This window comes from Fundulus heteroclitus, chromosome 16 (genome assembly GCF_011125445.2).
Source record: "Fundulus heteroclitus isolate FHET01 chromosome 16, MU-UCD_Fhet_4.1, whole genome shotgun sequence".
Lineage (NCBI taxonomy): Eukaryota > Metazoa > Chordata > Actinopteri > Cyprinodontiformes > Fundulidae > Fundulus > Fundulus heteroclitus.
In genome coordinates, this window is record NC_046376.1 from 277,758 (window position 1) to 305,757 (window position 28,000).

General features: G+C 44.5%; 1 protein-coding gene across 2 annotated transcripts; it reads left to right on the forward strand.

Moving 5' to 3' along the window:
- On the forward strand, nt 1-27,102 carry LOC105920554 (integrin alpha-3). Of its 2 annotated transcripts, XM_012856158.3 has the most exons (29): nt 1-182; nt 1,046-1,215; nt 7,010-7,137; nt 9,404-9,489; nt 9,680-9,810; nt 9,891-9,997; nt 11,744-11,839; nt 12,077-12,136; nt 12,225-12,378; nt 12,504-12,697; nt 12,772-12,860; nt 14,420-14,553; nt 14,635-14,712; nt 14,798-14,859; nt 18,380-18,516; nt 19,156-19,299; nt 19,761-19,858; nt 20,052-20,229; nt 20,530-20,616; nt 20,714-20,793; nt 20,867-20,944; nt 21,392-21,491; nt 21,581-21,754; nt 21,885-22,010; nt 22,227-22,337; nt 23,079-23,177; nt 23,252-23,377; nt 23,529-23,671; nt 25,856-25,944. In XM_012856158.3, the coding sequence occupies exons 2-28, from the start codon at nt 1,058-1,060 to the stop codon at nt 23,637-23,639; spliced, it is 3,126 nt and encodes a 1,041-aa protein (XP_012711612.2). In that variant the 5' UTR covers nt 1-182; nt 1,046-1,057; the 3' UTR covers nt 23,640-23,671; nt 25,856-25,944. The 2 variants fall into 2 exon arrangements, with proteins under 2 accessions (XP_012711612.2, XP_021168359.2); XM_021312684.2 differs by lacking the exon at nt 23,529-23,671 and having other exon boundaries at nt 25,856-27,102.
- Nucleotides 27,103-28,000: the final 898 nt, after the last annotated feature.

The window sequence follows — 28,000 nt, forward strand, 5'->3', positions numbered from 1 at the left end:
GAGGGAGGGAGGTGGAGAGAGCTGATACAGAGAGGTTGATCTGAGCGTGTGCAGAGGCGTGTTTCAGCAGACGGAGCCGAGCAGGAGTCAGACCGTCGCCCTGCAGAGGAGGAGGAGGACAGCTGGACCGAGCCCCTTCATCCGCAGACATCAGGAAGCTGCTTCAGTCTGAAGACCAACAGGTCAGAGCTCCTGTTTCTGTAAGCTCAGCGAGCTGCATTCATTTTTCAGCCTGTCACCGTTTCACAGGCTGCAGGTCAGAGTACTTTGGCTCTTTCTCAGTTTGTTGTTTAACCAAAGGGGCAAGAAACTAAAAACAGAGGTCAAGATTATCAACAACCAGCATGTGGACCTGTTTTAATCAGAGGAACTGAAGCACAGCTCAGGACAGAAGTTTCCATCCACTCCTCATGTCCACCCAGCAGAGCAGAGCGGTCAGACATCAGTCAGAATGATGCAAGAAGCCTGTTCAAAGAGACATTTAACCAAATGTCAGGTGTATGTATAAATATGAGCCTGTGTCTAAAGACCGGTTCTGAACAAGAGACCACAGTACTAACGACACAGATGTAAGACGATGGACAGCAGCAGAGTTAACCTGTGAATATGAAGCTGTTCTATCTGAGCAGACAGCAGAAATGATGCTGATTGGATAAAGTTCCTTATAAACATTAAATCAGGTGAGACCGACGGTCAGGTGACAGCCAGAGGAGGGGAGAGGAGCCAGTCTCTCTGCTGCATTTTTAGTTAAAACTAGTTTATTCTGTCTTTATGAAGTTACTCACAGCAGGTAGAGTAGCCAGAGATTTACTCTAGTAATAGCAGAGATACTTTAGTAATATTATGAAAAGTACATTTTGTTGAAAAAGTTAAGTAAATGTAAAGTGACCTCAGAGCGTTCCGCAGGTGGATCTGTGAACGGTTTTATGAACATGTCAGTGTGAATGAGTTCTTACCTCCCAACTATAATAAAATAATTATGATTTTATTGTTGAATGCATACGTTCAGCCATGTCTGTTTGACTCAGGCTCTCATTCCTCCCAGCTGTGAGTCTCCATGGCAATAGACGTCTTTGTGCTGCTGAGCGTCTGTCTCACTGCATGCGGGGCTTTCAACATCGACACGTCATTTCCAGTGCTGAAGACAGTCGGAAGCAAGAATCTGTTTGGATTCTCTGTCGCTCTGCACGAGGATTTGAAGACAGGGAAGCACCTGTGAGTGAACACCTGCCCTTCTGATCTACACACCTGTACTCACCTGCCCCTTTAATGCACACCTGGATCTGAAAATGTGTCTGAAGTTGCTGACTGGGAGAATTCAGTTCAGGATATTTTACCAAACATTTAGGAATTTTGGAGCAAAGATGCAGAAGCAGATTATTATTTTCAAATCATGAAGGATGTGCTCAAAACATGCTGGATCTCAAACTTTCAGAGTTAATTCAGGATCCTAGATTTCTGAAATGTCTTCTGGTGGTTCTGTGTTCTTCCTCTGTATGGCTTAAATGTGTCCATCTATGATGTTTAAGAAACATCTCTAGAATATGCACCATGCACCATAATGAGAACATTATTCACACATTTGTATCTGCTCGTTTAGACTACTGTAATGCCATTTTCTTCAGTTTAACGCCTTCAGGCTCTCCAGCATGCAGCAAATAGACGTCTTAGTAAATCTAGTAAATGCTCCCATCCCACCCCAGACTTGTCCTCTTTACCTCGGCTCCCAGTGGATCTTAGAATCGGATTTAAACGTCTGGTTCTCACCTACAGGGCTCTGCAGGCTCCTGACTATCTGTGTCAGCTTTTAACTAGCTGGATGTTCCTCATGCTAGCCTGAAAACTAAAACATTAAAACTAAACTTTCAGTCTTTGGCTCCTAAACTGTAGAACAGTTTCAGCTTTGCTGACCATGTGGAGATTTTAACACCAACTGAAAACCATTTTGTTCCACCGGGTTTTCATGTTGTAATTTTATTTTATGATTTTCTCGTACAGGGCTTTGTGACTTTGTGTCTGTGTAAGGAACTTTATAAATAAACCTTGCAGAAATGAGCTGCTCCTACGGCATCTGAAACCTCAGTTTCCTTCTCTGCTATCAAAGAGCGCTGCGCTCTGATTGGCTCTCAGAAGCAGACACTGAAACCTACGTGACTAAGCGTCTGACAGTGGTTGGGTCAGTTTCCTGTCAAACGTTGAGCCGTTTGGCCCTGCAGAGACGGAGCTTTAGTCTGAAATGTTCCTCAACAGAAAGTCTCAGCCGGTTCTGTCAGTCGGACTTCATGGAAGCGACTTTAATTTCGTTTTGACCTGTTATTGGGTGGAGGGAGTTAATGCATCACTCAGAGAGGCCAGAGGACCAGACCCCGCGTCCCCTGCTTCACCAGAGCAGCGTAGCACCTAGCTACATTTACCTGAATAACTTTTAAAGAGAAATTTACTTTTAGAAGAAGTTGAACTGCACCGATGTATAATTTCAAAGTGATGCCATTCTTACTAGAAAAAGATTTCTGGCTGCTCTTCTTACCTTGAGTCACTTCACTGAACGCAGAACAAGAATCATTCTGAGCCGGCCGCAGCGTGTTGACTTCAACAGACTGGAAGTCCTTCCTAACATGTAGATATAAATTACTTTAAACACTGGTTTAAAAAGTTTTATGTTGACAAGATTTTATTTGAAAGAAGGGTTTCTTCTGCCTTATATATTTTTTATTATTTTGCAGTCATGCTTTTTTTGCATTAGTTTTTATTTTAGAATTTGCCTGTGACTTTGGATCTTTTCAATATTAAATAATATGTTCTGATCTAACAATTTCTGAGCAGCAAAGTATCATTTTTTTAACAAATCCTTTTTTACTCTCACTTGAATACATTTTTTCTCTCCACCTCTATTCTTCACCAACTCACAGCCCGACTTCCCACCCATGCGTTGCTGTTTCTTCCTTTTCTTTCTCCATTTCATACCTTGTTGTCTAAAACCAGGGAGAGTCTTAATTTTTTTTTACTCTACTTAATTATTTTATTAATTCTTTTGGTTCTGATCCTGAGTGGGACCAGGTGATCTAACCGTTAGAGCTCTGAGCTCTTTGCTGCGGGTAGAAGTTGTTAAGTGGCGTCATGCACCCACACTTCCTCACAGCAGACTGAGAACCAATTACAGGACTTTCATTTGTTCATTGGTGGTTGAACCCGGTATGAACGCTCCTGTAGACGGGTACACGTTGATGCACGGGCAGCAGATGGAGGTCCTGTATCAGAGGAAATTATTTCATCCCTGAAAAATGTTGGGTAGAAAATGACCGAATGCACAAAGTGAGCAACCCCTGCAGAACCCAGCATGGCTCACATGCAACCAGCCACCTATCAATCACCGCTGCTTGTCTGCAGATTCTGGTTCTGAATACGTTCAGGACCCGTAACCCGGGTCGAAATCCCAGCATCCTTCATGGAGGGAGCAACAGGAACCAGGACACGGTGGTGATGTTCTAACAGACCTGCAGTCTCCATGCTGTGACTCTAACAGACGGACTTCTGATTGGAGCATTCAGCTGTTTTTGTCTTTGTTGGAGGAGTTGTTGCTCAGTCTGGGAACGCCGTTTCCCTTCAGAGCTCTGGAGCTCATCTTTCCACGCCAGGGTTGATGGTTCGCTGCTGCTGGTCCTCAGGCACGGTTTTATCTCCCGGTTTGTGATAACTGAGTTTCCTCTGAGGAGGCCGACTCCCTCCAGCTGCCGCTGATCCGTCTCCATCCTCATGAAGCCTCTGAGACGCACACTGATAAATCTCAGTGATGTGGAGGGTTCCTCAGATCCCAGCACAGTGCAGCTCTGTCTGAATGTGCAGGGATCTGAGTCAGGTGAATGCCCTGCAGTGTTAATAATGTGTCTGACTTCTCCTGCAGCCTGAGAAAAGACCAGCAGCTCCAGCAGCAGGGGGCCCGGGGGGGGGGGGGGGGGTCCTGGACAGCAACCTCAGAGCTGCAATGAAAACAGCTTCTTCTCCATCGCACTTTTGTCCCCTGTCAGGGATTTTCATGAACAGCAGATTAAATGCAGAGCCAGAGATGCGCTAAAATTAAGAGAACATTTTGGTCCTAAGTTGATCCGTGACCTGAAGAGCAGATAATATGAAGAGCAGATATGTTCTGTTGGTGTGGCTTTTCCCAGTGGTCACCACAGCGGGTCATAACATGGAGTTATTCCTGCACCAAGAAACCACCATTCACTGACGGCTGATAAGAAACTTCCATCCAAGATATGGAGCTATATTCACAAACTTCACTGAGCAGAGGAGGCGTCAGCTTGTGGGAAGGACCATCGTGGATCAGATGTACACGTTCTCCAGCAGCCAGGCTCTGTGCTGGTTGCTCTGATAGCAGTACTGATGCAGAAAAGAACAACAGCAGCTGCTTCCAGGACCATATCATCTCCAGGGATGTCCCAGACAATAGAGGACATCCCATATGTGGAGGAAGAATGGGACAAAGAGGCTGGAACCCTCTGATGTTTAGGAAGGAGGACTGGAACGTGGCAGCTACGCTCTGCCTGGTCCTGGAGGAGTTTATCATATAATGTACAGTCGGTGCATCAGCCTCACAGTGACTTTAAGCAGCTGCAGACATGACAGGTCACATAGTACCCCCCCCCCCCCCCCCCCCCCAGCCATTAGAGACAGGATGATTCTCGCACCGTGTGGGTCTGACTCTGAACATACGTGTTTCATTCCACAATGAGCTGCAGCTTCCTCAGGGAGATCCTCGCACAGCTCGACCTGGAGTCACCCAGCTGCTATCCAGCGCTTTGCTCGCACTGATTGGATTGGCTGTGGGTGTAGCACTCAGAGTGATGTTTCTCTGGAGGTTCAGGCGAAGCGGGTCAGACTTCCCCTGCTCGGTGATTGGCTGTCCAATGGATCAATGAGGTCTTTATTGGTTCCTGAGGATAAAATGGATCCTTCAATGCTTCAAAGAGATCTCCAGAGGTCCTGCTGAAGTCCTGTTTGCAGCGAGGAATATCTGATGTGAAGGTTTGGGTTGTTTCTCGTCGGGCTTCCAGCGCTCCGTCCGCGATGTTCTGGAGTTCATTAGGAGGCTGGATGAGTCCGTGGGTTTTCACAGCTCCTAAAAGCTCCCAGGAGACCCGGAAAACGTTGCAGGAATCAATAACTTATCTGGTTTAGATGCTTCTGGTCCAGATTGACTGTTTCATCGCCTCCACGGTAAGCCACCTGAGCAGAGAGCGGGTTAGAGGTCAGAGAGAGTTGAAGGATCTGAGTTAACAGGAAATTGACACACCCACAGATTTCCTGTCAGCAGAGGCAGTTGTGCCTCTCGCCCAGATTTAAAGACCTACGTCACACAGATGGGGTGTCTTCTAGTCTCCATGTGGACCTCCTGTCCTCACTATGACAGATCTACGTCCCCATAGCCCAGGAACATGGGTAAGCGCTCCCTCAGCCCGGTTCCTTGCTCCGTTAAATGAATTCCCAGCTGTTTGGGCACATTGTTCCAGGGTTTCCACTCCAGTCCAGTCAGGACGGGTCCTATCCGGCCAGGTTTGGCTCACACTGACCTCCAGCTTGTTGTCCTCCGGCTGATTTATGTCACATGACATCAGCTAATCAGTAGACACGTGTCCTCGGTCTGTCATTGTGTCTGCCACTGGATGTCCCGCCTGTCCTTCAGACTCATTTATTCTAAGACAGCAAAGGAACACGACTCAAATATAAACGCTTCACTGACCTCTGAGAAAGTCAAGGAGTCCAGTTTTCCAGGAACATTCCCCGTTCCTCCGACAGTCCATCAGCAGCGCTTCTGAGTTTCCCCTCCTGTAATCAGCGGCGGCTGGTGATAAAATGTTAGGAGGGGTCAAAAGTCGAGGTCAGTGATCACAATAAACTACGTGAACATTATTCTGTCCACGGTTACCTGCCTCCTGCTGGTCTGGCCGGTCTAACTCCCTTTATCTCCTTCTTTGTGAAATGATCATTTTATAAATTATTGATCAAATGTTCTTACACTGTCGCCCCTCTCTCTTGCATCGTTGTTGTCTGACTCTTCTGTTTGCATCGTGTTTCCGGGATGTTCATGTCTGTAAGCCACCAGGGACGTGACTTTGACGGCAGGTGTGATGAATTAAAAATGAGAATAAGACCAGATTTTCCTTTAATAAATAAAGGATTAATATTAAAATTAATTAATCTGATTGGACGGAGAATGACAGAGAGCTGTGCCCTGAGGAAGATCTTTATTTAACCAATCAGAGATCATCAAGACGACACATTGGAGTCAAAAGGTTACAATTAGCAGGCTGACACAGAACAATAAACCCAAATGAAATGGGAACAATAAAAAGCAAAAGTCAGAGAAATAATATCCTAGTTAGGGTTAGTCCCAGTTCCTGGGTCGCTTTAAAAAGCCTCATATTAAACATTTGATTAGGATTAAAAATAATCTTGGATCGTATATTAGGTTGTTTTAACAAAGCTCTTTGTATTATAACTAATATCCTAAGCATATATGGTTGCTTTGATCATATTTCCAAACAAAAAGATTATTTTTTATCATTAACTTTTTATTTCCTATTGAGATTAAAAACCTGTTTTTCAAGGGTGTTGATATAGGCAGCAAACAATTAAGTTACATAGTTACAGACACGAAAAATGTAAATATCATCAGAATCTTTAGAATATGAAATATATTTAAAGACAAATCTCAGAGAAACATGCTCATATAACAGAATTTAGCTGAAATCGCCTCAGTATCAATTTATGAGATGAAATATATTAAGTGTGTTGATGTCCAGTAATCCTGCAACATATTCAGAGCAAAAAAGGTGCAGAATAAAAAAACAAACTTTTGTGTGTGAAGGCAGTAGTCCAGGTATTGTCTTATATAAAAAACAAGAACATGGTTCTGAAAGAGGTGGTACCAGAACAGAAGGTTCTGGAAGGTTTGTTCTGACAGGATGTTAAAATAACAGGTAACATGGCCCATTTCTGTTTATCACAGGCTATTAGTCGGCGCTCCCAGGGAGAAGGCGGAGCCTAATGTTCCAGCCAATCAAACAGGAGGCGTGTACAGCTGCCAAGTCACAGCTGACCAATCAGAATGCAGTAGGATGAAGCTCATAGATCCAAGTAAGTTACCACTGTTAACAACTCAGGTTGTTCTACTTCCTCTTTCAGGAATGTCTGGAGAAAGGCTGAAGTAAATATTTTCTTTATAATGATTAAGCTGAATGTCTGCCTGGTTTATTCATTTGATCAGTGCTGCCAGGTCAGTTTGAAGAGAAAAAAGTTGCTAAGGTCACAAAATTGACTCTAAAGTCAGTTGTGTGACCTTTATTGGCCCTTCCTGGTCTCTCTCAGAAAAACAGCAGCAAAAACAAAGAGCCAATGAGGTCTAGGGCCCATTAGGCCATGTGATAAAGACATAAGAGCCTTTAGGATCCCTAAGTCTGGCAGTAGAGCCATAGAGTCGGGGGTAGATCCTTGGATCTACATTCAATTCAATTCAATTCAATTTTATTTTATATAGCGCCAAATCATGAAACATGTCATCTCAAGGCACTTTACAAAATCAAGTTCAATCATATTATACAGATTGGGTCAGATTATACAGATTGGTCAAAAATGTCCTATATAAGGAAACCAGTTGATTGCATCAAAGTCCCGACAAGCAGCATTCACTCCTGGGGAACCGTAGAGCTACAGGGAGAGTCGTCTGCATTGTACATGGCTTTGCTGCAATCCCTCATACTGAGCAAGCATGAACATTGGGAACACAGTGGGAAGAAAAACTCCCCATTAACGGGAAGGAAAACCTCCGGCAGAACCGGGCTCAGTATGAACGGTCATCTGCCTCGACCGACTGGGGTTACAGAGACAGAGCAGAGACACAACAAGAGAGACAAAAAAGCACAGAAGCACACATTGATCTAGTAATCTGTTCTACATTAGATGGTAGTAGCGGGTGAGCCCCGCTACTGGGGACTCTTAGGAAGAGTCGTTCAGGATTTTGGACTTTGGTTCTGTTTCGGGGATCTGTGTGGAACTCACCATGAAGTATGCGTCGGTTTAACAGACTGTTGTCTCTACAGAGCGACTTTACATTTATTGACTCTGCAAACAATGATTCAGTAGGTGGCAGAACCACATGAATGTCGGATCCAAGAAGTCCTGGTAGAACACTGGACTGTAATGAGATCATCTTAGTTATTAACTTTAATGTATCTTATGGAAACAATTAGACGTTTAAAACAAGAGAATTGCTGATTAATGTTGGCTCTGCTGTGATATGTGAGTTCTGTGTCGTCCAATCACAGAGCGGCAAAAAGCTCGACAGTCTCAACTTGGGGAGCAAACATCCCTCTTCAGCTGCCTGGTTCTGGACTTTTAGGTGACTAATTGGCTGCAGCTAATGATGGATCCGCCTGCTGCCTGTGATCTTATCGCCATCTTGGTGCATTATGGGTAGTCCATCAGTCACTGAGCTGTGACAGCTGCTGTCTGTTTCAAGACAACACAACAGCACTCAAACACGATAAGGATCCTGAGTGGGACATATTCAGTAATAACCCTAAAAATATCTCAGCAGTGATAATTAACGCACCAAAATATAGACAAATAAAAAACTATAAAACATAACAGCTGCTGCATGTGAAGGCAGCACTCCCAAAGGAAACAATCACGATAAAGAGTAAATAACCCTCGTAACGTCCTGAGAGGTCAGAAAATGTTCTAAACCTCAATAAATAAAATTATTAAATACATCATGATCATGTTTTATTTAACAAAACTGAAATGGAGAAGCAGGTCCAGAAATGCATCACAACATCACATTTTATCCAGGTCAGACTCTGCAGGCTTCAGTTAGCATCTTAAAGGTTAAAGTTCATAACAGGACACAGATCCAGTGTGGCTGTTTGGGAGGATTTGAGATGAAAGCATCTTCTCTCCTAAAACAAGACAACAGCAGCACTCAGGTTAGCAAAGCTGCATCTGAATGAAGGACGAGACTTCAGGAATAACGCCCATAGAACAGGTGAGAGCGAAATGGAGACGTTTAGCCAATGATGCACATCACCATGGCTGAAGAAAACCAAACATCCATTCTGTAGATGCTTGGCTTGCATTCACAGGACCTGGGAACTCCTCTGTATGTCACATTATTCTGGAGTCAAACATCTGGCAGCTGATTCTTTGAAGCCTTGAAGCCTGCTTCCAGTTTGAAGAAGGCTTCAAGGCTTCAAAGAATCAAGGTGTTGCAATGGCCTAGTCAAAGTCCAGATTCAACCTGATAGAAATACTGCAGTGAGAGCTACGTGTCTCACTGAGGGACAGGGTCTTCCAGTTATTTGTCCTCCCTCTTTCTCTCACTCCTCTGTCTTTGCTGCTGTTGCAGACCTGAGCCCCACTGAGGACCTGGTTGAGGACATGTGGTTGGGGGTCTCAGTAGCCAGTCAGGGCCGGCCTGGAGGGAGGGTCCTGGTGAGTCTGTGCTGTCATTGGCTGATCATCTCAGCCCGGTGATTGGCTTTTTAATGGTTCCAGACTAACTAACTTCATGTTTATTAACAGGCAGCGGTAGTAATTTCACAGTTTATCTGAATAACAACAGTTTAAGATGAAGTGGCGAGGACGTGTAACATGTGACCAACTGTGTCATGTGTCCCGGCAGGCATGTGGTCATCGGTTCGTTAAGGTGTACAAAGGGGAGAGACGGATGGTTGGCCAATGTTACCTCCATAAAAACGACCTGCGTAACAAAGAAGATCGGGAGAACTGGAAGTCATCACAGGACCATTGCAAGTAGGTCACGTGACCTAATGTTCAGCGTGTGAGGGAAGACGCGCCTGCTGTACTTACCTGTCTTACCTGTGTGTGTTCAGTTACCTTAAAGATGAATCTGGTGAGGGCATGTGCACTAAAGGAATCTCCGCCTTCATCACGCAGACCGACGCCATCTTCGGCTCACCTGGGAGCTACAACTGGCAGGGTACCTGTTCTGTTCACCATCACATGTCTGGTTGTTTTTACGGCCTCACCTCCAGTCCTCCGCATCCACAACCCTGGCAGCTTTCAGCCCCGACGTGGTGAGCCGGCAGTGTAGTCAGAGTCCAGGATTAAGGATGAACTGATCGTGTTTGAACTCTCGTCTCTGAATCACTGAACACAGCTTCAGGTTCAGCAGGTCAGAGAAGCAGTGAGGCTCCATTAATGTTCAACTCAGAAAGTTCAGAGCTCATGTAAGGCCAGTGAAGTGGAGGGTGCTGATGGGCAGCTCACGAGTTCACAGATGGAAAGTATTATAAGAGTTCAATTAAATGAAATCAAAGATTGTGTGAGGAATGGATTACAGCATGGAGATTTTTCTTACTTACTGAAGTAAGAAACAACAAAAGTTGTTTGTCTAGTTAGCTGTTTAGACATACTGTTAATACTTTATGTCCCTGTTCTGGTCATTAATTATAATTCTTAAAGATAAATGTTTATTTTATGTTTTAAACATCAGTGTTAATTTTTTTGATGAATTTTAGATAAGAAAAGAAGATTACATATAGGTCTGTAATTTACTAACTCATCTTGATCAAGAGATGGTTTCTTAAGTAAAGGTTTAATAACAGCTACTTTAAAAGTCTGTGGTACATATCCATTTACTAAGGATAGATTAATCATGTCTAAAATAGGACCACTGATCAGAGGGAATACCTCCTTAAACAACTTGGTTGGGATTGGGTCTAACATACAGGTAGAAGGTTTAGATGAAGCTAAAATTTTAGATATCTCAGAAAGCTCTACAGCTTCTAAACAGTTCGAACACTGCGCAGGTTCTAAAGATTCCTCCAACACTGCCTCACTTACTGAGGACGAGGTAATCATGTTTGCGAGGATGCCAATTATTTTATTTTAATGGAATCAATTTTATTTATGAAGAATCCCATAAAATCATTACTGCTAAGAGCTAAGGGAATGGATGGATCAACGGAGCTGTGACTCTGTGTAAGTTTGGCAACTGTACTAAAGAGAAATCTAGGATTATTTTTATTCTCCTCAATTAATGATGAAAATATGATGCTCTAACTCTAAAAAGGGTCTTTTTATACAACAGTAGACTGTGTTTCCAGATTAAGTAGGATTCCTCTTGGTGTGTAGAGCGCCATTTTCTCTCCAATTTCCTAACATTATGCTTCAAAGAATACAGCTCTAAAATAAACCAGGGAGCCAGCTTCCTGTGAATAATCACCTTATTTTTGAAGGGAGCTACATTGTCTAATGCAGAACGCAATGAGGAAGTCACACTGTTAACAAAGGCATCAATTTGTGATTGGGAAGAATCAACATTGTTGCCATCTGCTATTCAAGACTGATACAAATACACACAGGCAATTACAGGGAGTACACATCCCATAAGATCAACTGAGGCATCTTTTAACTTCAATCTGTGCTTTCTGGCACTTTCCCATGATTTATATTCTTGGGTTACTTTTTTGTTGTTGTGTGTGTGGAAAATATATGAATTATCAGATTTGCCCTGTAAAACTGCTGACCAGTGCAGGGTGGGTCTTGCCTCTCGTCCGGTGGAGATGGCCTCACCTTACCTGCTGAGTTTTGTTTGCATTATTCGTTCTCTGGAGAACTTTCAACGGATTAATTCCAATAAGTAGAGACAAATGTTGTTTCTTTGTTTTATGCATTTGTATTCTCTAGTGTTACTCACTGTGCCGTTGTGTGTGTGTTGCAGGAGATGTGCAGGCCCTTTGGATGAATCCAGACGATGAGTTTGATTATTCGAAGCAGTCTGTAAAACAAAACAGGAGTCAAAGGAACATTTATTTAGGTGAACTGTCCCTTTAAGTAACTCCTCCCCTCCTAAGACTGCGATCTGAGCCCTTTTTCTGAAGACGTTACCTTCTTTGATGTGCATTCAGGAAGCAGAAAATTTGATGTTTGATGTTATAGTTCTCTCTGGTGATTCAGTGATCTGTGATGTCTAAACTGACACACAGCTGCTCACCTATATTTATGTTGAGTTTTACTGACAGCGTCTTAAAAACTGATCTGTGTATTCCTGCAGGATACTCAGTCACCCAGGCCAGTCATCTTCTTTCTGGAGAGAGTCAAACCATCGTAACAGGTGAAGTTTCTCCTTCATTCCTCCATCATTCATCCAGTCATCAGCTCCTCAGGCCCGTTGATCTTTTGACTGATGTGTTGGCAAACAGGGGCCCCAAGGGACAATAAACTGGACGCTCATGGTTCTGTGATGCTGTTGGTGAAACGGTCCAACAATCTGGTGATTCAGCAGACTCTACGAGGTCAACAGGTCGGCTCGTACTTTGGTAACGCCGTGGTAGCCGTTGACCTCAACAGAGATGGGTGAGAGGTCACTGAGTTCCTGCATTTGCTGGAAGACGGACACAGAACCTAGTTTCTGATCCCGGGTTTATCTGCTGAAGAACGCTGCGGCTGCATCAGTTCATGTTTGGCTTTCTCTCCTGCAGCTGGAATGACCTGCTGGTGGGCGCTCCATATTTCTTCAGTCGGAGGCCGGAGGCGGGAGGGGCAGTTTACGTTTACATGAACGGAGGGGGGAGGTTCCACTCTGAACCAAGCGTGGTTCTGATGGGTCCTGATGGATCTGCTTTTGGAATGGCAGTTGCTGCTGCAGGAGACCTCAACCAAGACGGCTTCCAGGGTGAGGTTGCTGCATGAAGCCGATGTTTAATAATCAGTAAATGTTAGTTAGGCTGATGTAATGTCGTGTTACAGACTTTGCAGTGGGAGCTCCTTTCTACGATACAGGATGTGTAATGATCTGGACCGGCAGCAAAGAAGGTGTCTCTACAGAACCAAGTCAGGTATGGTGCTGTCCTTTTTTATGATGTTGAGAGATATGGACTGAATATCTGGATCCACCTTATGTTTTAAAATAAAGTCTGTAAATCCATGGTCAAGGTCAAAGAGTGGAGACATGGCTTCACAGTTTAGAAATTTTTACACAATGGAGAAATGTATGTTCAATAAGAAAATATCCCTACAGCACAGAAACGTATCTACAGATAAGGACGTTTACTTCAGTTACTGGTATCTGGGACGTTGGTCTTTTAATCATGATCCTTATTTCATGACAAAAGGTGAGGGTCTATATGTATACATACATAGATTGAGAGCTTTGCACATTCACGCCTCTAAAATTTCCTATAAAAACCGAGGTGTTGCACTTTCAACCACAGAAGCTGCAGGTCTGGCCAACCGATACCTGTCAGTCTGTAGAAACAACCAAGCTCTGAAGGTGTTTTCGTTGCTACTGTTAGAGCCACCCCCCCCCCCCCCCCCCCCAGGACTTTAAGTTGTAATTTCTGGAAGCAGCATCTGCAATGGAGGTCTTCAACGTGGCCTGTTCAGATTCTGTGTCCCTACACTATACAGAAACGTGATTAAAACCTTTTCTGGTGTGTTGAAGAACTGGAATCTCCTGTCAGATGTACCAAGTTAGGCTTCTCTGGTCTGTTGTGGTAAAGAAAGAGCTGAGCCAAGAAGCAAACCTCTCGATTTCCCAATATGTGTATGTTCTGACCCTCAGCTGTGGTCATGAGGTCTGGATCATGGCTAAAAGAACGAGATCCCGGATACAATAAACAGAAATTGGCTAAAAAAAATGAGTATGGTTCAGCCAGAGGGGAGTGAGGAGCTTTATTGTCTGGGTGGAGCTCAAAGTAGAGCTGCTGCTTCTCTACCGAGAAAGGACTCAGTTGAGGTGAGTTGGGCATCTGATCAGGATGCCCTCTGGGCGGAAACCTTTGGGGATTTCCCACTAGGGGGAGACCGAGGGGGAAACCCAGAACTCACTGGTCTGGGAACAGCTTGGGGTCCCTGCTGGACCTGTTGGCTCCACGACCTGATCTTGGATAAGTGTAAGATGATGGCTGGATGGCCTCAAATTCATCATTAGGAACCCATTTGGACCCTATCTGCCCAGAAGGCAGGTAATCTGAACTGCTGTTAGGTAAATAAACGTTGATCACAATCAGACACTTCTCTCGAGAAACTCTAAGCCATAAAGAGGTTCATGGAAGGAAACTCAACCAGGAGCTGGGTTGTCCCTGCTCTCACCTGACGCTGGTCTCCACGTGGGGTAGGAGATTGTCACGTTCATCTCCAGGAGCTAGGTATAACAGAACAAGCCCAGTGTGAAAGTTGGGGGAACTATATCAAGCATCTTTCACTCAGCCTCAAACACAGCATCTGGCCCCTGCCTCACCAGGGAGGTCACACCCTGTACCCCCTAAAACTGGTTACGATCCCAAGAATATGGGTCATGGTCATATTTCTCAAATCCTTCCAGCAGAGTGAGAGCTCAGCTCTTACAGCCCCCTCTGAACTCAACGGGGCACTCTGACTCACCTGTCCCCTTCAGGTGATCCAGGGCAGCACTGTGTTTCCTGGGTTCAGGACCTTCGGGTACTCCCTGGCTGCAGGTGCTGATGTTGATGGGAACAATTATCCAGACCTGCTGGTCGGCTCTCTGGATGACACAGTTGCCCTCCTCAGGTAGGGGTGTGTCTCTAGATACAGTATAAAGAACCGTTGCTTTGGCTGATGGTGTTCATTTTCTGCTGACTGACTCCTCAGATCTCGCCCAGTCCTCCAGCTGAGTAACACGCTCAACGTTTCTCCGTATGTTGTGGACCCAAACGACTGTGACTTCTGGTGAGACTCAAAGCAAGTGCACACCTGTTCAGGTTTGCTTTCATCATCATTATTGTGTGAGTTATTAACTGAGCCTGTGTCTCAGCATCGAGGTGGAGCTGTGCTTCTTCTTCAAGGTCAACGCTGGAAGAACCATCAGCAACATCAGTGAGTCAACAGTCTATTCATGATTAGCAATATGAAGTCCTCAAAGCAGCTCAACAGTCCAGGCATTTGCTGTTTTCTGATTACATGGAGCCCAATAGTTAAATAGAAAAATTCTGTATCATATTTTATGGCACATGGATTCAGTCGTTTGGGGTCTAATGAGATCTTGTGATTCTTAAAAACTCGTTCCATGCGTCATCCGGAGGACGTCTGTCTATCCGGCTTCAATCAGCATGAACCTTTTTACTGAAGCGTTCCCATTTCCTGACGACGTTGGGAACGAGACATGGTTACCAATTACTTTGCTCGGTCCAACGCAGATCCCTGGACTCCCGCTGGGGTTCAGTCTTGCAGAAGTAGAGCAGAGCAGATTCAGGTTGCAGAGAGCAATCAGTGGCTAAATGCAGTCCAGTCTGGCTCAGAACCGAAGTCAATGGCCTTATCTTTGAGGCATGTCATCTGGCGCTGATGAGATTAGCCCTTTAGGGCTGAGTCTGTTTCTCACACATATTGGAATATTTCTCCATCGCACCCATCAGTCTGTCCTCCTACATTCATCAGCCAGTTCCCTACAGGGCGTTGCTGCTACAGAAGCACAGGTACGAGACTTCTAGAGCTCAGGTTTCCACTATAATCAGACTTCATGCAGTCATCCAGCTGCTGTATCACCTGGATGCTGCTGCCTTTAAGGTTGAACTCAGGGATTAACATCCAGCAGGTTTCTGACTGACCCTCACCTCCCATGTCAGGGAAGTCAAACGGGATCTGGATCCGATCCCCCGGTTTCCTCCTGCAGCTGCTGAGTGATGCAACAAGCTCGTTTGTGCTGTTAATTAGAGCTGCTTCCTGTGTGAGTCGCTAGTTAGCTCCCGCTGTTAATCAGCACACACACACACTCCCCGATGAGCTGTGTGTCTTTATTGGGTGCTGCTAATTTGTCCAATCTGAGGAAAGGTCATCCTGTTGCTATGACAACACCTGCACTGCCCACACGGCGGATGACATCATGGCGTGTCCTTGAGAGTCCCGGTGTTTCTGGGGATAATAAATCACATTAAATAAACTGATATTATTCCATCTGACACACACTCACTCTGCAGAGCGCCGTGTGTGTTTCTGTCATTAATCTGACCAATCAGAGTCAAGGTGACCCCCTTTCTGAGGTGAATAAACCCTTTGGGTGAGAGTAAAAATGTCATCTTGTCCCTCATGCATGAACCTAAATAACATTTAGACTTATTTAAAATCAAACAGTTTATAATGTTAATTCTCCGTGTACATTTCCTGAGGTTCGTCTTCTGAGCAGGGAAGTAGGCTCTGGGTTAGTTAACCTGATTTAGACTGGGTAATGCTCAGCCTAATCACATTATTAACCACTTCATCACATGAAGGTCAGGAAACTGTTCCGGACTTTACTTCCCCGGCTTTCTCAGAGAGACGGACTCTAACCAGTACCTTCAGGATCTGATAAATCACAGGTGGAGTTCCTCAGGGCATGGCAGGAAACACCCCAGACCTCTGGAACAGCTGGAGGAGTTTCAGTTTCCTTTTGGAACCAAACCCTGACTGATGGTGACTTTGTCTTGCCTTCTTAGATCCTCTTAGATCTTGAGATGATCTCATGGTCTTGTTTTTCCTTCTATTATTTAATCCTATTGTTTTCAAGGAAATGTTATCTCTCTATGTAATTACTGCCTCTGTTTATTCTGCTCACAGCCACGATGGCTCACAGTTCTAATTGTTGTCACTGTTGTTTTATTATTTCTGTGTTGACTCAACCTGCCAAAGGGATGAAAGATGACAATTAGCCATAGGCCGTAATCTGTATATGTCCATTAACATGCATTGTCCCTTATTAAATAAATAAACTCAATCTCAGTTTGCTGATGATTCTTTAGACCCCTGTTTAGGAACAGAGGTCTATCTGGACTATCTAGGGCGGTAGTGGCCACATCTAGTCATCGGAGCTGCTATCCTGCAAGAGAGTGTCTGGATGACATCTACTTGCAGGTAAACTCTGATAAGAAGGAAATACTAATCATCTTGAGAACCAAATACCTGAAATCTGGGCAGTTACTGGGTGCATTGGCCTCGTCTGTGAAACCAAGCCTCAGAAACCGTGGCACCATTCTTCACCCTGCCAGAGAAATATTTCTAACCTGTGAACTTTGGTGTCATAAGCTGAATTAGAGTTGATTATTCATGCTTTTATGTCATCTCATCTTGACTATAGTAACATCCTTTTTATTTGTTTGAAGAAGAAAGATCTTGGCTGTCTGGAGTTAGTGCAGAATGCTGCTGCAAGACTGTTAACCAAAGACAGCACATTGCCCCAGTTTTAATCTCTTTACATCGACTAATGGTACATTTTAAAATGTTAGTGTTACTTTTGGAGCCCTGTGGGATTTACCGACATTTTACAGTCGTACTTCTCGTAGTTTAAGATCCTCCAGCAAAATGCGGTTAATGGTTCCAGGAACTATAGTTTCAGAACCAGAGGGGATCAGTCTTTTAGAGCTGTGGCATTGCCTCCATCTTGGCTGTCTTTAACATTACGGCTTTTAACTAGTCTTTATGTCACAATATTGCATTCATGCTGTTTTATCTCTTATCTCTTTTATTGTTTTTATTTTTTGTTTTTACAACAAAGCATTTTGTGTTTTTTGTCCTTTGAAAGGTGCTCTAAAAATAAAGTTTACTTATTTACTTTCTTACAAGTTTACCGTAGGGCCACCCCTTCCCTAGAACACCTGTATTGGACTCAGGTGTTTTAGAGGAGGGGTGCACCGTAGCAGCTGTTGAGGACTGGACTTGAGCCCCTCCCCTAAAATACCTTCAAGCGTCCTTGGAGCTGAATCTCAAAGCTTGAAGATCTTGGTGGTTCCTAAAACAGTTCTGTATTTTTTCATCTGCTATATTCAGGCTGTTGTGATGCAACAGGACGCAGCAACACTGATTTGCGTTAGCATTGAAAGATTTTAGCCTGGCCAGCCTGACTGACTTATGGCATGTACACGGCGTATTATCAGTCTGGTGAGGAGCTGATAGAGCCTGAGTTCACTAACAGGGTCAGTGTCGACGGGTTAGGACCGATATTACAACAGATGTGATGCAAACAAACTCCAAGCTACACGCTCTGTTTTTGTAATTTGCTTTCCGCAAAACATGTCACGCCATTGAGCAAAATCTTCAGCGAACGATTGTTTTCAGCTTTTGTCTAAACATGCAACATGTGCTCACATGTACTTTCTTAAGTTTCCAAGGCTCCAAAGGAACAACAATCTCTGTATCATGACTGTCATAGATACAGAAAAGTGCTGCTGCATTATGGGTATTTCTGGCGCTGAGAGCGATGCATCGTAAAGTCCCGCCTCCTGTGCTGTGATTGGTCCGGTCAGTTTCAGACCGGAGAGTTTGGAGCCGTACCAGACTGGTTAGAAAGAGTTGGCCAGAACTGTAGCCTCCGTGGACCCGGGATAGTGTTTTTAAGACGTAACTCTGGTCTGTTTCTGCCCTGCAGCCGTCAACGTCACTGTGGCTGCTGATGTCACCAGCTTCAAGCCCCGCCTCCGTTTCCATGACAACAGAGAGAGCGTGCACTCCAGTGTCCTGTCAGTTTGGAACAGAAAGTGTGAAACGCTGAAGGTCGGAGTCATGGTGAGACATGCGGAAAGCGAGAGCGCCACCTGCAGGCACCTGAGCTCATTACACATTCATTAATACCCATTATGTTTTAACTAACTGATGTTTCTTAATTATTATTCAGGGCTTTGATATTATCTATTACACAACATTTTTTAAAGAATTCTGACCTCCTTTCCCTCAGAGAGGACCCAGTGCTGCCATGTAGAGCTCTCACAGTTGTTTGATATGAGCGAAACTCTGCCTACAGCCGGGTCAGAGGAAGTTCTGCTGGTGGAGATAAGTCCAAGAGATCGTGATGAATGTTGCTGCAGCATTAGTCAGCAGAGTCTTAATCAGTGTGACGGTGACAGAGTCCACATCCTGGTTCTCCTGAGTTTAAACACCAAGCTGTCAGAGACTCAGATCCTGCCTCTGAACCTTTCTGAGTCGGACCTCTTCAGAAACGGCTGGTGGGTGCTGGGTCTCCAGGAGGTGGACAACAAGGTGGCGGTTCTCATGCAGAACCAGAGATCCAGTTTACTTCTCACTCATGCAGATAACCTTTCATCACCTGCTTCGTTCATCTTCCTATCAGCTTGAACTCATGACCCATTCTTGGATTAACTGAATAAAAAGATCTCTTTGGTTCTGTTCTGTCTATCTGTGTTGTAGAGTACCATCCAGAACGTGGTGGAACCTCTGGTGTTCTCTCTGACGGCGTCTCTCCATCAGAACCTTCCCAACAGAGGCAACGTTGTTCAGGACCTGAGACGCCTGCCTGTTCTCAGCCAGAAACCTCAGCCCATCAGAACCCAGGTCAGAACCTGTTACATGTATCAAGGCTTTAAGAAAAAGATCAAAACCTCCAGAACTTTGGTATTTCCAGTTACCCCTGTCAGCATGTCCACAGATCTTTATCAAAACTCAGACAGGATCAATTGGACCAAGAGATTAAACCCACAACACTAAACGTAGTACCCAACAGAACCCATAGACTAAACAGAGAAATTCTATCCAGGTAAGAACTTTTCAGAACCCAGGTCCAAATAGATTAAAAAGAGTTAGACATCTTTAAAACACAACTGAGCTCAAATATAACAGTAAGAACCCATTGAGAAACAGAATATATGACACCAAGCCTCCAGAAACCGAAACAGAACTGAGGAGAATCCAGAATAGAACTACAGGCTGAAATTGTTCCAGAGCCATGAAATAAAAACATTAAAACTGAGACGGAACCTGTCAGAACCTAAAATTTCTGTTTTTCTCATCATCAGATCCACTTTCAGAAAGCCTGCGGCTCCGATAATGTTTGTCACAGTAACCTTCAGATGGTGGCCCAGTTCACACATGAGAACCAGGAACCCTTCCCCAAGTGAGTCACACAGCTGATCGGATCGTCTCACATCATTGATCTGATCAGAACCTGAAGCTGTAGAGACAAAAACACCCAGCTGTGAAAACTCAATGAAAATCATCTAGACCAGGAGGAGGTTCTGTCATGCAACCAGGTTCTTGCAGCCACAGTCATGTTCTTGATGTTCTGTTGCTGATCCGTTTGTTTCCAGGCAGAACGGCAGCCAGCTGCTGAATTACGACAGCAGCATCAGGAGGTTGCTGCTGCAGGTCAACGTCAGCAACACCGCGTCACCGGGTCGGCCCGCAGAGGACGCTCATGACACCATCCTCAACATCAGCATCCCGCCGTCGCTCGTTTACGCTGGGGTGGAAAAACAGACGATGGAGGTGAGCTCCTCCTGAGTTCCTGTGGTGGAGCAGAGTCAGGGTTGGAGGGGAGGAAGCTGGGCCCTGACTCTTCCAGTGAGACGGAGGAACGGGTTCTGCTTTACCTCTAAAGAGGAAAAGTCCATTTCTAAATGAATCTGAGTTTACTGGGTGATATCTCATCGGTCACACTCAGAACATTTACATGGGTTCTCATGATTCAGCACTGAGGTTTATGTCCATGGTTCTGGTTCTGGTGAGCAGCCTCAACTAAACCCTGATGGATCTGGGTGTTGAACGGTTGTGGTGTTTGTGTTTCAGGGGGAGATCTCAGGATCCGTTGAGTGTTTTGTTGACAGCGTCACTCTCCTCTGCCTGCTGGGGAATCCTTTCAGGAGCAACCAGAAGGTGAAGCTCCCTTCCTGGACGCCTTCCAGCACCAGCGGTGGTCCCACGGTCTGGCTGGACCTCTGCTGACCCGCTTTCCTCCGCTCCTGTGTTCCAGGCTCAGTTGTTCATCAAGTTTGAGCCATCTGAGATCGCTTTGGACACCAGGGAGATCCGGTCTCAGCTGCTGCTGTCCACGTAGGACGTCCATCCACACGTCTCCATCGGCGTTGGAACAGACAGAATCTGATGCGTGTCTCTGTGTCCTCAGGCTGAGCGAGCAGCCACACCTGCCTCCCGTCTCTGTCTCCTTGCTGGTGGAGTATTCCCTGCAGGCGTCCATCACGCTGTAAGGACCAACACAGCGTGCTGAGGCACAGCTGGTAGAACCACAGGCACTAATTTAGCAGGTTGAAAGAGTGCAGCCAGAGCAATAATCTTAACAGACGTTTACAAAGAAATGGGTAAAAACCGACATCCTTTGTGCTGAAAACCTTACCCTGCTGTAAGATGTAAGGAAAACATTTTAAGGTCTTATCTCTTTAATTTTCTATTCTCCTTATTATATGTAGTATTTTTCAAGCTGCTAGAAACAGTAAGGACGTTTCATGAGGTGAAAACCAACCGCTATGGTTGGTAATATGCTGCCATCTGGTGGCCATAAAGTGGAGGAGGCTCAGAGGGGTTCATGCAGTTTTTAACATTTGATGGATCATTTCAAGGTAGCAGGTTCTGATCTGCAGGCTCAAAGTCAGCAGACTCCCAGACTGTCCTCTCATTGGCTGTTTCCTCTCAGAACCAAGCCCGGTCCAATCTTCTTCAGTGGCCACGTGATCGGTGAGCAGGCCATGAAGAGGACCGATGACGTTGGCAGTCTGGTGGTCTTCACCTTTCAGGTTTGTTTGGACCACCCGCGCTGCTCTAGACGTGAGACGGAACAGGTGTGACCAGGTGTGACCAGGTGTGACCTGGTGTTCTCCGACAGGTGCACGTCCTGGGGAAGCCTCTGGGCCACCTGGGTAACCTGGAGGTGGAGTTCAACTGGCCGAAGGAGCTGGCGAACGGAAAGTGGCTGCTGTACCTGACGGAGATCCGCTTGGACGGCACCTCGAACCGTCAGTGCACCCCCGATGACATCATCAACCCTTTAAACCTTCTGGTAACCATGACAACACCTGCTTCAGAAATGACGTTTCAGACTAAATGCCAGATGTGTTTGTGCCAGAAGCAAGGGACGCTCTGGTAAAGTGAAAAAACAGCAAAACGAACCCTGATTCCTGTCTGTCCAGATGTCCGATGAGGAGAAGAGGATGGGGAGGAGCCTGGAGGTGGAGGAGGAAGAGGAGGAGGAAGATCAGGAAGGGGCAACTTTCCCTGTCCTCAGCATGCAGAGACAGAGGAAAGTCCTCACACTGGTAAAGACACGATGATGGATAGTTTAACATTTTCCCTAAGCAGAGAGTTTCCACATCAACATGTGGCACCAACGTAGAGTTTTAGCTGAGACAGAACCAGTACCAGAGACGCCGTGAGCGTCAGATAGTGTCTGATGTCTAGTGATAGACATCAGAGGACCACTCAGGGGTTCAGGTGGTCCAAAGGAGAAGTCCTCATCCTGATCTGTGTTGCAGAGCTGTAGCAGCGGGGCCCGATGCGTGAAGTTTTCATGTCCTCTCCTAAACATGAACAAGTCTGCAACGCTGACGGTGAGGAGTCGACTGTGGAACTCCACCATGATCGAGGTACCATCGCCCAGAACTATGACCTGTTCACTTCTCGGTTCAGTGGCAGGCCGTTTACCTAGACTCTGACTGAACCACTCTACCCCTCAGTCACTATTTTATGGCAGTAAAAAACATCTTATTTTGCAGAACTGCGCCATAAACAGCTGTTTTCATCACAGATAGATAACTCATGTAGCCAGAATAGGCCTCATCGTCCCTTATTGTGCAGAGCATCTGGTGATCCACAAGGGCAAAATACTCCCAAACCTAAAACACAAATCTATGGAAGCCCGTTTTTACCACATGAACGTAAAATAATGCCACAAAGAAAGTTAGAATTTTGACTTTCAAAATCAAAAGTATGAGATTCAAAGTCGTAATTATGAGAAACCAATTCATAATTATGATTTTGAAAGGCATAATAATGAGACAAAAGTCAGAATTTTGACTTTAAAAGTCAGAATTTCGATTTCAAAGTCAGAATTATGAGATTCAAAAAAAATATTATGATTTTCAAAGTCATAATTATAACTTTGAAAGTTGAAACTCTGACTTTGTATCTCATAATTATGACTTTGTATTTAATAGTTATGACCAAATCTCATAATTATGACTTTCTATGTGGCCTTTATTTTAGTTTCATGTGGGGGCAAATCAACAAAGTGAAGTCCTCTCTTAATTAAAGCGTAGTCGCCTCAGCAGTTTGGGTCGTACTGCCCTCTAGTGGCCACAGAGTGGTAACCCTCCTGTTGGTTTCAGGACTACAGCGATGTGAGCAGCGTGTTGGTTCAAGGCCAGGCCACCTTGAGGCTGAAGACCACGAGGAGCACCATCAACGTGAAGTCCTTCCCCTCCCTGGTAACAATCTGCTGCTCACATCCCAGCCTGGTGGCCTGCTGCGTGTCCCCTGACTCCCTGCTCCCTGTCTGCAGATTGAGCTCCACATTTACCCAGAGGCTGGACTGCAGCAGAACTCCGGCATCGCCCTGTGGATCATTGTGCTGTCAGTCCTGGCTGGAGTGCTTCTGCTGGCTCTAATCTGCCTGCTGCTGTGGAAGGTAAGCAGAGCTGCAGGGAACGGAGGTCACCTGTGAAACCTGCTGCTGGCTGTTCAGGATCCACCGCAGACATGAGGCAGCCTCATTGTTTCATCCCCATGACACGTTTCACCTCGGTTGGTAAACTGTTGTGTTGCCCCCTGCTGTTCAGTGTGGCTTCTTCAAGAGAGCCAGCACCAGGGAGATGTACGAGGCCAAGACCCAACGGGCCCAAAGGAAGAGCCAGCCGTCTGACAGCGACAAGCTGACCGAGGAGCTTTGAGGCTGGGCAGGCTGCTGCAGGAGAGCCCTGCTGTAAGGACCTCTGACCAGCTGTTTACTGCTTACTGCCTGCTGACAGACTGGTTACCGCCTTAAAAAGCTGCTGCTGCAGGAGAGCCCTGCTGTAAGGACCTCTGACCGGCTGTTTACTGCTTACTGCCTGCTGACAGGCTGGTTACCGCCTTAAAAAGCTGCTGCTGCAGGAGAGCCCTGCTGTAAGGACCTCTGACCGGCTGTTTACTGCTTACTGCCTGCTGACAGACTGGTTACCGCCTTAAAAAGCTGCTGCTGCAGGAGAGCCCTGCTGTAAGGACCTCTGACCGGCTGTTTACTGCTTACTGCCTGCTGACAGGCTGGTTACCGCCTTAAAAAGCTGCTGCTGCAGGAGAGCCCTGCTGTAAGGACCTCTGACCGGCTGTTTACTGCTTACTGCCTGCTGACAGACTGGTTACCGCCTTAAAAAGCTGCTGCTATAAGAGAGCCCTGCTGTAAGGACCTCTGACCGGCTGTTTACTGCTTACTGCCTGCTAACAGACTGGTTACCGCCTTAAAAAGCTGCTGCTGCAGGAGAGCCCTGCTGTAAGGACCTCTGACCAGCTGTTTACTGCTTACTGCCTGCTGACAGACTGGTTACCGCCTTAAAAAGCTGCTGCTGCAGGAGAGCCCTGCTGTAAGGACCTCTGACCAGCTGTTTACTGCTTACTGCCTGCTCAGAATGGTGCAAGAGAGGGCTGCTGTAAGGACGACTGAACTGGACAACTGGTTACTGACTGCTCTCTGACCGGCTGGTTACGAACTGCTTAAAGACTGGCATTTGACTGACTGTACTCACAGCTGCAGGTGCTCTCCGGTCTGAGATCACTGATCTGTATTTATTGACTGGATTGCTGATTCGCCGTTGGTAGAACACATCGCTGTGAAGCCACCAGCCGCCATATTGGTACTCCCTATTTTCCTCCAGTAACTATCGAATACGTGCGCTACAGCATCAAACAACGATGATTTTCTCATGTTCAGGGGGGACTTTTAAAATGTCAAATGCCATATATGTTTATGGCACATGACTGAGAATGTCATGTGCTGAAATAGTTTGCATACACACACACACACACACACATATATATATATATATATATATATATATATATATATATATATATATATATATATATATATATATATATATATATATATATATAACATGCAAACTATTTCAGCACATGACTGAGAATGTCATGTGCTGAAATAGTTTGCATACACACACACACACACACACACACACACACACATATATATATATATATATATATATATATATATATATATATATATATATATATATATATATATATATATATATATATATAACATGCAAACTATTTCAGCACATGACTGAGAATGTCATGTGCTGAAATAGTTTGCATACACACACACACACACACACACACACACACACACACACACACACACACATATATATATATATATATATATATATATATATATATATATATATATATATATATATATAACATGCAAAATATTTCAGCACATGACATTCTCAGTACTTCATTGTGTTAGTACATCCACTGACTGTAAAACTGCTTGTTGTTGCAACCAAATCTTATGGGGTTCTGTCAGAGTAGGGAGTACCAAGATGGCGGCCGGTGACTTCAGTTTTCGGGGCCTATCAGCAATCTAGTGAATAAATAGAGATCAGTGTCTGACACCCACTGACTGGATTTTTAGCGCTAGCCGCCTGATTTGCAGACGGGTTTCTGGCTGCTTAGAGTCTGGTTACTGGCTGGTTACTGGCTGGTTACTGGCTGGTGACTGACGGCACAGGCTGTTGCAGGAGAGTCCTGCTGTAAGGACCATGTGGGTTATAGACTGCTTACAGACTGGTTACTGGTTGACTGCAATCAAAGCTGCAAGTGAATCAGGAGCAATGATTGGCTGTGTAGTGCTTACTGCCTGCTTTAGGAACAGGTTACTGACTGCTTCTTATTTAAGAAATGACTAGCTGTCTTTCTGGCTGTTTTCCTGCAGGTCAAGTCTTTCATTCTGTCCCACTTTGTTACTTTCAAACATTTTCTTTTTTAAAGCCATACCTGATCCTTCCTACAGCTCATCTTCTTTTTTTAGCGTGTCCTGTCTGAGCGGAGCTTTAAGAATTGCTGTCTTAATGCCAGCATGATGTTTCTGTTTTCTCTGCAGTGTCGGTTCTTTGCCCGTCAGGAGGCGTGGCAAACAGCAGTGCTTCGGCAGAAAAGGATTGTGGGTAACACCGAGCAGCAACAGCAGCAGCAGCACATGAATGATGATGGTTTCCTGATCCAGGATCAGGTGACCTTGACCCGGAACAGGAAGAGCCAAAAACACTGGGTCACTATTTGGACTGAATCTCACTAAGACTTGTGGACCCTGCAATGTACCAAACTAAACCAAACCGGACCAAATCTGATCATCACTGCCAGTCTGCTGCCTCACCTGTGTGCTTCACCTGTTCACCCTGTGGGGTGTGAAAACTTTCTTATTGGTCATTTTTCTATTGATCTGTGTGTGATTGGTCTTCAGACGCCTGTAAGAATCAACCACAGACGTGTTATTGTTCCTAAACGGATTATTCAGATATTGATCTTAGATGATCCGTATAAATCTTTTAATTTGAAGGGCTCTATTAAAAAACTGTGGAACGCTCCTTTAAGAACCAAATATTGCTGCAGGGTCAGCGTCTGCATCTGTGCTGCCTTCACAGCTCGTCTGTAAATCCGTCCTGCTGCCATCAAATGCTGCCTGGTCCAGTGTTGTTCGTCTTGTAGATATGAGCGTACAGTTTAGTCATTTCTGAATTCTGACAGCCTCTGAAAGCAGCTTCTATATTCCCCTCCACTGTAGATGGATGTGTTGTCTGAATGTTGATTATATTAAAACATATTTTTTTTTATATTTCACTGGTTAATTATGACGCTGGTGTAGGACTGCAGACACCAGAGAGACTGTGGTATGTATGCGCTTTACGTAGGCCCTCAGAGCGTGTAGAAGACTTCTGATTGTTCTCAACATGGTCCTGGACCTCTGAGCCTGAGGAGCTGTGCAGCAGGTCCTTTAGGTGAAAGCTGGAATCCAATAAACAGACATTGTTTTGTCCAGAACATCCCGAAGACCATCTACTGGACTGACATCAGGAGAAGCTGGTGGACCAGTCGGCACCTTGAACTGGTTGTTCAAACCGTTCTGGAGGCATCTGTGCAACAGGGCACAGAGTGTCATCCTGCTGGGAATCCCGTTTTTCAGAAAGGGATGAACATTAGCTTCTGGAAGATTAATGGCTGGAGCTTTATTGACTGTGAATTGCATCATGTCCTTCATCCATACTTTTAAATTTAATTCCAAACAGATTATAGTAAATGAATATTGTGCAGAAGCTGTAAATCTTGTTTAGGATGAATGAAATGGTGCAATACTGCTTTGTTGTTTTGTCAAGCACTTAAACTTTTATATTCGTTAAATAAAACACACAAAAGTTATTTGAAAAATAAAATAATTAAAGAAATCACGAAAAAGAAATTAATTAAAAACTGTAGTTGAACCAATTCAGCTTAAGACTCCAACCAACTTTGACGACATTTTTAAAGATAAATACAGAAATAAATAAATGTTCAATAAATACATGTACATTTAAAGGCACAAAAATTCACCAAATAAATACATTTAAACAGTAAGCAAATTATAAATTATATATATATATATATATATATATATATATATATATATATATATATATATATATATATATATATATATATATACATATATCATAGCTAGCATCTTTATTCATCTCACTAATAATTACCTTATTAATTATCCGTTATAACTTCCTACTTAATTACTTTTGAATGTATTAATTTCTGTGTATATTTTAATATTGTTGTCTGTTTTATTATTCCTTTGTATTTTTTTACATTATATTTATTTCTTCAATAGTTTTTATTTCTGCCTGTTCTCTTTACATTTCTGCCTCATTATGCCAATGAGCAGGTGCATGTCTTAAGGGGACTGCATAGCTTTTTTATGTTTATTTGTTTTTTTGTGTTCTGTCTGGCAGTGTAGCATTAAGAATTGCCAAAACGGATTTTACTTTCTCTGCTTTCGCACCAGCTTGATTTATATATGCAAGAATGGTAAATGGACTGAATTTGTGTAGTGCTTTCCAGTCATACTGACCACTAAAAGTACCTCTCACTACAGCCTCATTGACCCAATCACACTCACCTTCATACACCAATATGCAGATAGGCAGCTTGGGGTAAAGTGACTTGCCCAGGGGCACATGTGACAGGGGGAAGCTGGACTCAAACC

What these genes read in the sequence shown, in the direction of transcription:
- LOC105920554 (XM_021312684.2), top strand. Translation starts at nt 1,058, where the DNA reads ATGGCAATAGACGTCTTTGTGCTGCTGAGCGTCTGTCTCACTGCATGC. An exon ending in AACCAGGAACCCTTCCCCAA is followed by an intron (nt 19,859 to 20,051) that starts GTGAGTCACACA and finishes GTTTGTTTCCAG; the next exon opens with GCAGAACGGCAGCCAGCTGC. An exon ending in CTTTCAGGAGCAACCAGAAG is followed by an intron (nt 20,617 to 20,713) that starts GTGAAGCTCCCT and finishes CCTGTGTTCCAG; the next exon opens with GCTCAGTTGTTCATCAAGTT.